Source organism: Fusarium pseudograminearum, chromosome 1 (assembly GCF_000303195.2).
Source record: "Fusarium pseudograminearum CS3096 chromosome 1, whole genome shotgun sequence".
In the NCBI taxonomy this organism is placed as follows: domain Eukaryota; kingdom Fungi; phylum Ascomycota; class Sordariomycetes; order Hypocreales; family Nectriaceae; genus Fusarium; species Fusarium pseudograminearum.
The window spans coordinates 4,011,974-4,025,139 of record NC_031951.1 but is presented as its reverse complement, the minus strand read 5'-3'; the positions used below and the strand labels follow the sequence as shown (position 1 = coordinate 4,025,139).

Sequence of the window (13,166 nt, the reverse complement as noted above, 5' to 3'; positions counted from 1 at the left end):
TATGTACTTTGTTTGTAGGTTGTAGTCTACCGATATGCCGAGTATCCATATGACACGGTAACCACATCCAGACGTAATGCCAGCAAGGGTGCGCAGGATAGGGCAGGGCACATGTAGTATTATAGGAATGACGAGAAGGTCTGAAGCAAGGGTCGATCAGAATGCGGCGAAGCAGGCCGAGTCAAGCTGAGAGTGCCAAAATCATGCGATGCGATGTTTTGGGCGTGATGGGGAGGGAGGGAATGTGGTATAGTTTGTCGAAAATGAGAAACTCAAGGTCGACATGATAGATGATGAAACTCGACAGCGCGTGAGCCTACTAAAGTTAGAGGGTGAACTAATAAGTTGAGCTAGCTTACGGTAGCCACAACAAAGAGAAGAGACGAGACACCTAAAGAGGCTGCCCGCATCTAGGTACGGAGGGATCAAGTCCGGGAATCGCCGCGGCTACCTGAACTGAGCCAGTTACAGTCAGACCGTACCGACTACAAAGTAGAGTACTTGAAATGCCTAAGCAAGTTGTTTCAGCCTTTGGCCCTGTTTACTTGACGGATCAAGCATCCGGACATCTAGCTAAAGCTGACAGCGCCACCTCTTTCTTCGATGTGATGATGGAAATGAAGCCTACCTACTAAGACAGGGACAGGTACTGCTACCTAGGTATGTAAGGTACCTATGAAGTGGGGAGGGAGTTGCTATACAAAGTGGGAAAGAAGGACCCATGGGCGTGGGTTGGGTTCTAAAAGGAGACCAGGATCAATGAATGAATGAATGACCGACCTGGGAAAGTGCAGAGTAAATGGAGGTAGGTAGCTTTGGGCTTCGGCAACCGGTAGTGTTTTCTGTATGTAAAGAATTTCTTTTTCTTTTGTTTTGATTTATAATTCCGTACTCAAATAATGTGCTTATAATCTATACAATACATTGAGATACTGTACATATAACAATGACTGACTCGACTCGCTGAAAGTCATCCTTTGTAACGAGGACAGGAACAAAGGTTGTGCCTTCCATTTTTCATCCCCCCTAGACGGGCGCTAGTGACGGGCTCGATCTGAACGGCGGGAGCGGGTGAGCGGGTTGGCGCGCGGCACCAGATCAGAGGAGAGGGATCTAACATACCTTCCTCAGGCACTCACTCTCTCCCATTAATACCTTCAGGCCGTACGGAGTACCTCGGGCATGAAAGTGATATTTGATAACGCTCAACGCCAGCATACTCAACTCCGAAGCCCCGGTCTTTGTTGGAGCAATAGCCTATTAATCTACCACATAGTACAACCCCTATGCATGCAATTCTATGGGTACAAAGGGTAGCCGTAGGTAGATATGTAAATGCCCTACCAAAGAGCGGCATATCATGGATGCATCATGCATGGAATACCCGTATCCATCCATACATTCTTTACATGGTGGACAGGTTTGCCCTGGTCATGTATGTACAACTGTGCTTCCACGCCTAGTCTACTACATACGCCTTGCCCCGCCCATCGTCATCCCTGAATGCTTCTCCCCGAGATCCTAGCAATAGATTCCCGATTGAGATATGCATGCAGACAGACCTAAGTTACTACATACAGGGGCCTCGGTCAGTAGGAAGCAGGACATGACATTGATTCTCAGATAAGCATTTATCAACCAATGTCAACTTTTTATATCTTGTTTGGTATTATTACTAATACTCGCATGACTCTCAAACAACTCCTTATCTAAATATAGTCGTAAGGAATGTATGATACGAGGAGCAGAGGGTCATCAAGACCCTCTGTGATAGTAATATCTGACAACGCATCTGCAATAGCTGTCCACACCGAGTGACCTGCAGGCCCAGCCAAATGCTCCATTATCCCCATCAGGAGGGTCTTGCTTACTTCACCTTCCCAGCTGATCAGTAGTAATTACAATGGATGGCACGGTTCTGTTGTGTCACAACACTATACAAGTAATATAAACCACAGTCTGCTTCTTGTGTCACCCCAGCCTGACATAGCCCTTCGCAAACCTGGATCATTTTGAGATTATTGCCGTTACACAGCAGTTGTGAAACAGTGGGTGGTTGTGATAGAGCCCATACGATGTTCTGTGTAACCAGCCAGGAGCATCGGGCAGAAAACAGAACAAGATATCTCGGGAAATCTTTGTCTATTGCCACGAGGCAAGCTAACCCGCATCACAATAACAAGCCATATTTGTGTGTATGTAGGTATTCATGCATGTGTATACATTGGGTACTGCGCAATGCGTCGACTGAAAATCACTTAACAAGGCAACGAATGGCAGATGTCGGGCCACCTTCCATGTTTGAGACAATGTGCAGCAATTCTTTCTTGACCGGTCTTGACTTTGGTCACTTATCATGGGGAAAATATGAGGCCTTCTACTTATACCAACCTGACTGTGTTTGCCTCAAACCAGAAACTGCACCCTCTTTCTCATAACCTTTGCTTGATTCTACTTGTCATCTGTTGACTTGGCTTGTCTTGGCCTGACCTCACTCGTTTATTTGCCTTTGTCAAGGTAGCTGTGTCAGGTAGTCAGTCACCGGACGCAATATGCTTGACTAGACTGCCTGCAGATTACCTTACAGCCCCAGTACGTATTGCAGGAAGTAATGAGAAACTACCCTCCCAAAGTCTGACCGGTAGACAAGCTCATTCTATTGGTGTTGTCTCATCTCTTGTGCTACCTACCAAACCACAGAAGCCCGCACCCCCACAGGATGCACCGCTGCAATCCCACGAACCTGGAACGCAACAGGAAGTGGGAAAGAAATGATTAACGTAGCGCAAAGACGTCGTGATTCCTCTAGGATCTAGGGCCGAGCAAAGACAGAGCATGTTACTGTGCTGCGCTTTGCTGTGCTGTGTTGTATAGTTGCAAGCTGGATCTAATCTGGCCTGAGCTGACCAACAAGGCAATTCATCGTATGCAGGTGATTGGCCTTTAACTAACCTCTCGTGATTTTAGATGCAGCTCAAGTTATCGTTGAGAACGGTTTCTGTCACTTTTCTCAACTCCAACCCTTGTAATAAATAAACACTGACTCGTGTTGATCACTGCAACTTGCATGTAATCGGCACAAAGGACTCCGTGCATGTATATTGCTATAGAAATGTCTCTTGACACCCCACTATCGATGATCCCAAGCCCGCTCATCAACTCAAACAGTCAGTCAGTCAATTCACAATTTGAGCTTCATCTGTTATCATGAAACAATCACTCTCCTTGATTTTTCTTTCATCTCCCCAGTTTTGTCCCACCAGCTACTCTTCGCTCAATTGTGTACCAACGCCCTCGTTCGTTTATTCAAGTCAGTCGCTGGATGGCTGGCGTGTAAAGTTGATACATCATAAACCTATCCCGTGGTTCGGTTTAGACGCGCCGCCTCTTCTCTCGTCTCCTCCTTTGATTCAACCGTGAACGGGCCTCTTTTCTTCCTCTGCGTATTTCAGTCCACAAGACCTCTTTTCCTCTTCCTTCTGTTCACCGGCTCCGCAGATGTCCTCTTTGCTTTTTCCATCAGAAATGATACATCATCTTAAGCGTCATTTCTGGCCAACGAATAAAAACGGAGGTTGGCATCCACTCAACGACAGAATCCTCATGTCACTCTTCTCGAGGCTTAGTCCAGTATAAGCAAACAAGGCCAAACACATTCCATGATTCTTGTTTGCCGTGACAAAAATGAGGAAGAGCAAACTTGGTGAGAGAGAATAGATCTATCACAATCCAATCACCCAGCAATTCCTTGGCTGCAATTTGCTGAATCGTAAAACCATGCCTTGAGTAAGCAAATTTATCCCCTACAACATGAAACTTGGGGCATATTATCCGGATGCTTCTATTTGTTCAATCGCGAAAAAGCAAGGTCTGGCAGTTCATTTCGTCTCATCCCGTGTCCACCCATAGGGAGCCAAAGAATCACCGTATTCAATCCGCACACCGAGGAGCAGCTTCCAAGGGACTCGTATCTGTATCTACAGTCTCTGGCCATCTTCTCATCAACTTTCAGCTCTCACGTTACACAACAAGACAATGAAGCCCCACAACTTGAACCAGGGGGGTTGCTCAGCCTTCGAACCTCGGCCTTTGATTGATCGTTTTTCACTTTTCTCGTCTTGTTTTCTCTTCTTGTCTCGAGGCTGGAATTGTTGTAGCCGTGGATCTCCGGCTCGCATAGCCTAATATTGGCCTGGCCTCTGTGATCTGTCTCGGCTTTGATACAGTATTGACACAATCACGATGCAGGAAAATAGCCTTTATCCTGTCTTTTGCTTTCCAACCCCCGATTGACCGAGTCGCGTCTTTTGCCGGGCCGGCATATGCCTGTTGCCACTCTTGATACATCCGATCTGGCTTGTCACATTCAGCCCCATTCTCTAGCTTGAGCCGATCTCACAATTCAGACGCCAGTCACTAACAGTCGTCTATCTATATGTCTTTCATGAGCTTTTCTTGCCTTTATTGACCGCTACTTCTTCCGCCTAGATTCTACACGACGATGCCGGTTCCCGCGCACGTCACTTGTCCTGACATGTCTCATTTCATTGTAAATTCATATCACCTCTGCTTTTAACCTCACCCTCCTTACACGCCATCCTTGTGTTTTCAAACCTGACACACCTGTTTACAGCTTGTTCACAAGGCCCCGAGTGTCCTTGAGCTGCAGCAACTTCTCAAGAGCCTCGTCAATGGCAACCAATTCGCCCTTCGCTTGAGTGCTTTGGTCATCTCTGTTGCGAATGTTCAAAGTGCGACTCTCCTTCTCCTCAGCACCAACGACTGCGTAATTTGATTAGCATCTTGTCAACAAAATCAGTGCTCTTGTAGACTTACCAAAAATGAAGTTGAACTGCTCCAATTGTCCTTTGCGGATCTTCTTCTGGAATGTGTTGCTGCTTAAATCGACGTCACTGTACAATCCCTTGGCCTTGAAGATCTTCTGGACCTCCTGGGCGTAATCGTTGGCAGCAGGCATAACAGGCACAACCAAGACCTGTCGAGGGCTGAGCCAGAACGGCCACTTTCCACCAAAGTGCTCCGTAAGAATACCAAACATGCGCTCGAAACTGCCCAGCACGGCTCGGTGAATCATAACAGGGCGTGCGTATCCAGCAGGCAGATCCTCCTCCGGGTTGCTTCCATCACTCACACCAGTCTCCCCCTTGTTGGCGACGTATCTCAACTTGAATCGTCGAGGCAGGTTGAAGTCGAGTTGCATGGTACCGCACTGGTGCTCACGCTTCAAGGCATCGAACAAGGCGATATCAATCTTGGGGCCGTAGAAAGCACCATCACCGGGGTTGAACTCCCACTTAGCACCGGTCTGCTCAGCAAAGGACTCGAGGGCCTCCTCAAGTTTCTTCTCGGCCGCATCCCAGGTGGCAATATCACCAACGTACTTTTCGGGTCGGGTGGAGAGCTTGAGCTTGAATGTGAAGCCGAAAATTCCGTAAACGCTGCTCAAAAAGTCGAAAGCAGACTCAATTTCCTCTCGGATCTGTCATGTGTCAGTGAAACTCATGTTACGCAAGTATCAAATCGTCGTACCTGGTCCACAGTACAGAAAATGTGAGCATCGTCCTGCTGGAAACGACGGACTCGGGTCAGACCCGACAGAGCACCAGAGAACTCGTTTCGGTGCAGAGTGCCGAAATCAGCCATCCTCCAGGGTAGGTCTTTGTATGTGACGTCTGAATGGGCAAAAATCTTGCAGTGTCCAGGGCAGTTCATGGGCTTCAGACCAAATTTTTCTTTCTCGACCTCGAAAGTAAACATGTTTTCTTCATAATGACCCCAATGTCCGCTGGTCTTCCAAAGATCCGCCTTATACATGTTAGGGGACATCACTCAATGTTGTCAGTCAAGGATATATCGTCAATACTGATTTGGGAACTTACCTTCTTCGAAATCTCGCTTTTGGTACTCGCCCTTGATCAAGTCCATCAAGGCATTGTAGATGCGAACACCGTGGGGAAGGAAGAATGCGGATCCGGGAGATGCCTCATCGAAGAAGAAAAGCTTCTGATCCTGACCAATCTTTCGGTGGTTGCGCTTGGCGGCCTCAGCCAGGAAGTGCTTGTACTCCTCGAGAGCCTTCTTGTCAGGGAATGATACACCAGCAATACGCTGCACAGACTCGTTCTTGCTGTCGCCAAGCCAATATGCTGCCGAGTTCTAAAGTATGTCAGTCACAGCCCAACTTACAATGATTCTAGCCGCATACCTTGAGCACGGAAAAGGCCTTGATGTTACCAGTGGTGGGAACGTGAGGACCTCTGCACAGATCGATGAGGGGACCACATCGGTAGACGGTACTCTTGGTGCCATCAGGGACTCGCTGCTGGATGAAGTACTTCTTGTACTCGCTGTACTCAAACATCTCGAGAAGCTCCTCTTTGGTCATCTCGAGACGCTCAAAGGGCTGCTTCTGCTTGACGATGCTGTTGGATAGTTGCTCGAGAGCCTTCTTGTCCTCCTCAGTGACAGATTGCCTGAGTAAACATTAGTATGCGCACGTAAAACTAATAGATTTCTCTTCTCAACATACTCTCCCATATTCGCCATATCATAGTAGAATCCAGGAGGATCCTCAGTAGGGGGACCGTTGCAAAGGTAGCATCCGAAGCGTCGCTCAGCGGCCTCTCCGAGAATATGGGCAGAAGAGTGCCAGAATACCTTCTTTCCTTCGGTGTGGTCAAAGTCGAGGAACTCAACCTTGCAGCTCTTCTCGAGAGGTCGAGTCAGATCCCACAGCTCACCGTCAACTCGGGAGATAACAGTGCGCTCGAAAAGGGACTTGGAGATGTTCCTGGCAACGGCACCGGGAGTGGTCTCCCATGAAGTACCCTTCTCCTCCTTGCCATTGGGGAGCGAGATAACGATGTCTTCGCGGGGTTTGGCTGTTTGTCTTGTTAGTCGATACGATGCGGTTCGAGAGTTGCTAGCACAGGGAGTATGGCATCACGCACCAGCGATTTCGGCATCCTGGCGGGCCTTGATCTTGTCGAAAATATCAAGACGGTGCTGAATGAATTGCGGAGGCTCGGCCATCTACATGAAGCGTTAGGAATTTCAGGATTGGGCATGATACTGTGCAATTGCATCGCGACAAAGGGAGGGGCACAGACCTCGAGGCCAGAAGACTTTCCACCCTTGGCAGGCTTGTCCTTGGGTTGCTTATCCTTGGGCTGCTTGGCAGGGCGAGAAGGAAGGCTTTGCTCAGTAGCACCTTCGGCCGCCTTGGCGGCATCAGCTTGATCGGACGACATAATGAGAACCTCGCACTGATGTTGAAGATTTGGTGGAAGAGTTGCAGTCTCGAAAGTGGTCTTGTACTATCGAATGGCGGGGCACAAGGGGGGGCATAAACGCGAAGGTGGGGTTAGAATTGAGTCACTGATCGGTCTCGGCAGGGACTCAATTCTGCCAGAAGCCTAATGGAAAGGTACAAGATTTTGGTACCTGCGGGCAACCTGACTTTGGCAAGCTTTCCAATTTCACCTTATTGTTAATAGACTCTTGGAATATCAGACTTGGAACTTCTGATGTTACTAGATAAACTTATGCATTATTATTGCTCGAGCAACATTCTACAACTAATTCTGTCGCATCGCTCATCAATAGAATAGGACTGACACGAGTGACACAGTTAAGCATAGAGCTCGACCACCACGTAAGTTAGTAGACTCACGATCAACAGCGTCGCGGTTATATACTCCGATATCGCAAACTTGATTGATTCAGAATGAGAATCGTCTCCTAAATCCAGGGGTATCAGACCAATTTCCAATCCATAACGCCTTGCCATAACGACTATAAATGCCACAAACCCAACGTAGAAGAAAATGAACGAAGAAACGCTCAGGGAACAGAATGTCCAGAGAGTTCACAGTCCGTATCGTGTGACACATTCTTCCTTGTGCGCCTCTAAACAATCCAGCGCGCAGACCCTGGTTCCGCATTTCATACAGCGCACTCGTCCCCAGTATCCGCAAACCTCGCAGAACGATCTAGCAGGATACTTCGTATCTCTAGTACCCGTTGCCTCGCCATAGTTGAGAGGAGGGTGTGCAAGAAGCTTGCGCAGCTCCTCATCTGACGGCATCTCAGGCACGCGCGACACAAGCAATGGGTTATAATCACCCGGATGACTCGCTGGCGGGGATTTCGACGGTTCAGGGAGTAGAGGAGGGAGGTTTGCGTCGGTCATCGTCGTGTCCTCGTCTGGTGGTGGTTTGGAGGATGAAGGGGTGTCCTTTCGACTGACAGAGAGACGCTTGCTGTTTGCGCCGGATGCGCGAGAGATTGCAGGGTTGGACTCGGCGAGAGCTTGCATCGCGAGAAAATCGTCCAGGTGGTTTCCAAAAGTTTTTTGCGATTGTAGAATCTTTCGAACATTAGGTGTATGCTTCCCTTGGGCTGCCAGATGTTAGTCGAGTAGAGCCAGGGCAGTCTTCAGTCAGCCATTGAGCATACCTCTTCCACTTTTCACAGGCAACGGTATCGTATTGTCCTTTCCGCCATCTTTGTCCAAGGCCTCGACTTCCTTTCGGATCTTGTTATCTTGTCGAGCTGTCAAATCGCTGTATGTAAGACCGGGAACATTTCTGGCGCGTTTCCTGTTGGTCGGTGCTGTTGAACGACTGATGGTATTATCGGGGACATAAGCCCATCCTGGCGCCGAAGTTGTCTTTGCGCTGGCGAGCTCGACGACCCCGAAGTTGTTCATTGTCGCGTAGTTTCTAATAGCATGAGAAACAATGAAACGGTAGAGAACGCAACGGCAGGGTAAGAGTTTCAAGTACCTTGGTTCGTCGACATGGCTAGGAAACCCACACCCTACCTCTAGGCCCGTAGATGCCGTAACGTAGCCAATCACGAGCCCGAAAGCTCAGTACAGCAAACACAGCGCACTGGTGACTCTGCCGAGCTCAGAATATTCCGAGCACCGGGCTCCGACAAGCACTTACGGATACCTAACGCTGTAGCTCTCCCGTACCTCGACGCCTATCGCTGCTGTTCGCTGTCGACATCACGTAACGTTTCTAGCTAAACACCTCAACCTCAATTCTCTCCAGCCACGCGCACCCTCCGAAATCGACAGCAACATCGAAATCACAACAATGTCTTTGGCCTCAAGAATCCTCCCTTCCAGCGGCCGCGCGCTCGCTAGCCGAACCTTTAGCACCTCTGCCCGACGAATGGCCGATGCCTCGCCTCTTCCTGCTCGGAAACCCTTGGGAGCCTTCCGTGGAGGGTATGTTATAGCTTAGAAGTTGCTTCGGAAATGGATTGAGATCGCTAACCTTGCGACTAGACTCTTTGGTTTCCTCCTCGGTAGCTTCCTCTCCGGCAGCGCCGCCTACAGCTATCTTCTCAAGGAATACAAGACTGCCAACGATCTGTTGACTGAGGATATCTACGTACGTAGTCAGAAGGACGAAGCAATCGACAGATTCGACTCTATTCGATTGTTCTTCCGCTTAAGACAAAGCCGAATGCTAATAATGTCTCTTACCACAGACTCTTCAGGCTTCCATCACCCGCCTTAGCAACCACGTCCAGGCTCTCGAGACCAGGATGCAGGGCAAGAAATAAATGGACAGGAAAGCACAAGCGATGAAAAGTGTATAAAAGAGTTTGGGTTGGGAGACAGTGTAAACTCTCGCTCACTGGGTGGAAGCGGTGGTATCATGACGCCTCTCATCATGTCCTGTTTCAGGGCTACGAGGAAATATTATCACGGAAAGCTGAGGAAGATCTGTATGATTCTGTACTACGACATTAGCACATCTGCAAAAGTTAGTTATCAAATTTTGCAGCTTGCACGAGCATACGTGTAGCAAATCACGGCCCATTGTATGAAAAAGACGTCAAATGTAGTCAAGTCATGAAAGAGTCCCATTGCCACGAGAACTAAAAACCTAAGAGGTGCGATAAATCTTAGCACCATCAAAACCCGCGCCCGTGAAATCAGTTATACCCCATTTTGTATACTAATAAAGCGACATCAATTCTTTACAGCTCATCATGAACATCCTCGTCAGCCTTCTCGGCCTTCTTCTCCTCCTTCTTCTCCTCACTGGCGGCGGGGGCAGCCTCCTCGGTACCCTCCTCCTTGATGGAGATCTCGGCCTTGTACTTGCCGTTCTCCTTGACGAAGTTGGCAAGGTCCTCGATGGTTCGAGAGCCCTGGTAAGTAACGGGAGCGTCCTTGGCACCAGCGGGGTAGAGCTTGATGGTAGGGAAACCCTGGATCTCATCGGGGACGTCGTTCAGGGTGGCGTCAACCTTGGCGATGACAACCCTGTCCTTGAACTCAGAAGCAGCGTACTGAGAAGCAAGGTCATCGTACTTGGGAGCGAGAGCCTTGCAGTGACCGCACCAGGGAGCGTAAAACTCAACGAGGACATCCTTGGTGTCATCAAGGACGATATCGTTGTAGCTCTTGGCAACAACAACTGTGACGGGACCCTCCTGGGTCTCGGGGATGGGCTCAGACTTGATGCTGGGCTCAATCTTGCCAGCGTCGAACTGCTCAACGAACTTGGCGATGTTGTCGTGGGTGATCTCCTTCTCCTGGTCGAAGGGGAACTTCTGGTTCTTGACAACCTCCTGGATGGCGAAAGAGGGGAACTTGTCGGTCTTGAGGTTCAAGTTACCAGCGTGGGCACCGAAAGCCTTAGCATCGATGGTGGCAAAGTTGATCTTGCCCTTGTACTTCTCTGCGATGGGCTTGAGAGCCTCGCCGAGCTCCTTGCGCTCCTCCTCGGTCTCGGAGAAGATGTAAGCAAGGGGAATACCAGCAGACATGTAGCCAGCGTATGTCTCGGGGCCAACCTCACCGATGAGGGGGGTAGCGGAAGTAGAGATGAAAGCAGAGATGGCCTCCTCCTCAAACTTCTCTGTGAAGGTGTTCTTGCGCTCATCGAAAGCCTTGTAGACAACCAGGGCGGGGGCCTTGACACCCTCAGCCTTGGCAACAGCGGCGTCGTTGACACCACCGAAGAGGTAGGTGTCACGGAGACCCTCAGCAAGCTTGGAGAAGGTCTCGTTGGAGCTCTTGTCATCGGCGTTGAGGTAAGCAACGACAACGACCTTGTCGGCGGTCTTGAACTCCTCGAGGGTGTCCTTTGTGAGGATGGAAACAGCGGGGAGGGACTGCTTGATCATGTATGAGGTGATACTGGAGGATTCGTGTTAGTTGGCATCTTGACAGATCGCAATTGAGGTCGACTTACCCGGCAGCCTTGCGCTGACCGGAGTAGGGAGTGACGTTCTCAAGGCCACGGAAGACCTTGAGAGTGGGGTAACCCTCGACGCCGTGCTCCTTGCAGAGGTCAGACTCCTCAGTGCAGTCGATCTTGGCGAGCCTGATGTTCTTCTCCTTGAGGGTAGTGGCAGCCTCCTCGTATTCGGGGGCAAGGGCCTTGCAGTGACCGCACCAGGGAGCGAAGACTATGGAGGGGTATGTCAGTAGCCGGTCTGCGGGGGAAAGGTGGTGTCAATCAAGACTTACACTCAGCGAGGACAAGGTCGTTGGACTTGACGAACTCGTCAAATGTGTCTTTGGTAAGCTGGCTAACATCGGAGTCGGCAGCAGAGGCATAGGCAGCCAAAGCAGCCATAAAGCTGCAAGCAATCTTCTTGTGGTGCATGATGGGCTGTCTGGTTGGGGGTATCCTAGAAAACACAAAGAAAGAGCTTCGCTGTGACAGACAAGCAGACGAGATAAAGAAGAGGAGGAGGAAGAATGGAGGTCTGGAGTGGAGGGAAGATGGACGAGAGTTTTGTAGTTGGAGCTTGAGGACAGGTAACGTACATCCAACCCACAGTGCTATGCTGCACAGTACCGTACCTGCTGTTAACCTAAGTGCGGTTCCCGCTTGGCTCAGTGAGCGGCAAGGTGTTCCAGTGGGTTGTCTTGAGCTCACCGGGCCCGGAGCCAACTCCCGCTAAGAAAAGGTGGAGGAAACGTCCGGGGTCCATCTTTCAAGTGAACAAGTGTCCCTTTTGCTTGGTGGCAGGTAGCACTGGCACGTCTTTTCCCGTTGATCTGGCTCCATGCCGCCGGAGCTGCAGCTGCAGCCCAGCACGGCCCCTCCAAAGCGGCGGCGGAGGACACTTGAGGCTAGTCTTGTTTTGGGCTTAGTGGTGGGCTGAAGCTGGCTTTCATTGGCCAGAGCTGCCGTACAGGATGCGCCAAATCCTCCAGGCGACTGTAGGGGACCTTGAAGCCAGGGGCATTGGTGGGATTGTCACCTGCCTGGATGAACCTCATTGATAGGAAACGAACGACATGTTCGACGAACGACCTACTGATACAAGTTTGGTATGTTCATTCAAAGGATCACGCTCAAAGCACACGATGTAACTTTGTATCAATATCAATTCTTTTAGTTACAAGCCATTGATTGTTCTTGCACTGTCTACCTTGGTACCTTGGTACCAACTGACATCGTATATGTGTTCTCATGGAATCTAAACCAAACATAGCACAGCACAGATTAGGGAAGTGCAAAGATAATTGCCCAATTGAGTCGCAACAAAACGGGATTTCATGCTCCGAAATAACTCGAGGGGTTGTCTCACTTTCTTTCCCTGGAAAACTAACATGACCTGACTGGTAAAGTATATCTGCATAAAATGTGGCAATAAACTTATCGCAGGCCTAAGAAAAAGGCCACGTCTCTGGGAACCTGCCAGATGCACAGCCCAGCCTCGTCTTACTCAAGACAAACTATCCGAGGCGCAGGACTTAGCTGGGGTCACATCCGTCACCTGCTTATTGATGATGGGTATTTTTGAATTATTAATCCTTCTGTACTTTCCCCACGCAGATGCCATAGGTTTATCCTACAATACGAATACCTAAGCTTCGGCAATACTCATTGTAAAATTCTGCAAGTAACTTTGCGCCATCATATCTTTTGGGCGCCGACTACAACTAACTATACGACTACATACCTTAAATCATTAAATACTTACCATTGTCTTATATCTCAGCTCAATTGATCGCTTGGATTTCGGTGTATACAGTCCGCAGGGGTATCAAATGTGCATCAGGTACATCGCTGCCATAAAAATCGATTTTAATAGATCTTTATTTATATTATCTTTAATAAAAATAAAAAATACTAGATTCTTTTTCTCTTTTAAATATA

At 49.2% G+C, this 13,166-nt stretch overlaps 4 protein-coding genes across 4 annotated transcripts, besides 2 other annotated features; 1 reads left to right on the top strand and 3 right to left on the bottom strand.

The window, feature by feature from the left end:
• Nucleotides 1–2,841: 2,841 nt before the first annotated feature.
• Nucleotides 2,842–2,870: a microsatellite.
• Nucleotides 2,871–4,627: 1,757 nt separating this feature from the next.
• FPSE_00445 (uncharacterized protein) lies at nucleotides 4,628–7,271 on the bottom strand (the record flags this gene model as incomplete). The annotated part of the gene is made up of 8 exons (XM_009253565.1): nucleotides 4,628–4,782; nucleotides 4,837–5,500; nucleotides 5,551–5,849; nucleotides 5,901–6,177; nucleotides 6,227–6,494; nucleotides 6,551–6,902; nucleotides 6,972–7,053; nucleotides 7,131–7,271. The coding sequence occupies 8 exons, from the start codon at nucleotides 7,269–7,271 to the stop codon at nucleotides 4,628–4,630; spliced, it is 2,238 nt and encodes a 745-aa protein (XP_009251840.1).
• A 617-nt stretch (nucleotides 7,272–7,888) lies between these two features.
• Nucleotides 7,889–8,731, bottom strand: FPSE_00446 (uncharacterized protein; the record flags this gene model as incomplete). Its single annotated transcript, XM_009253566.1, has 2 exons — nucleotides 7,889–8,421; nucleotides 8,479–8,731. 2 exons carry the CDS (start codon nucleotides 8,729–8,731, stop codon nucleotides 7,889–7,891), a joined length of 786 nt encoding a protein of 261 aa, XP_009251841.1.
• A 394-nt stretch (nucleotides 8,732–9,125) lies between these two features.
• Nucleotides 9,126–9,600, top strand: FPSE_00447 (uncharacterized protein; the record flags this gene model as incomplete). The annotated part of the gene is made up of 3 exons (XM_009253567.1): nucleotides 9,126–9,259; nucleotides 9,320–9,425; nucleotides 9,526–9,600. The coding sequence occupies 3 exons, from the start codon at nucleotides 9,126–9,128 to the stop codon at nucleotides 9,598–9,600; spliced, it is 315 nt and encodes a 104-aa protein (XP_009251842.1).
• A 420-nt stretch (nucleotides 9,601–10,020) lies between these two features.
• Nucleotides 10,021–11,660, bottom strand: FPSE_00448 (uncharacterized protein; the record flags this gene model as incomplete). Its single annotated transcript, XM_009253568.1, has 3 exons — nucleotides 10,021–11,188; nucleotides 11,244–11,460; nucleotides 11,522–11,660. The coding sequence occupies 3 exons, from the start codon at nucleotides 11,658–11,660 to the stop codon at nucleotides 10,021–10,023; spliced, it is 1,524 nt and encodes a 507-aa protein (XP_009251843.1).
• Nucleotides 11,661–13,091: 1,431 nt separating this feature from the next.
• Nucleotides 13,092–13,139: a repeat region.
• The last annotated feature ends 27 nt before the right edge of the window (nucleotides 13,140–13,166 follow it).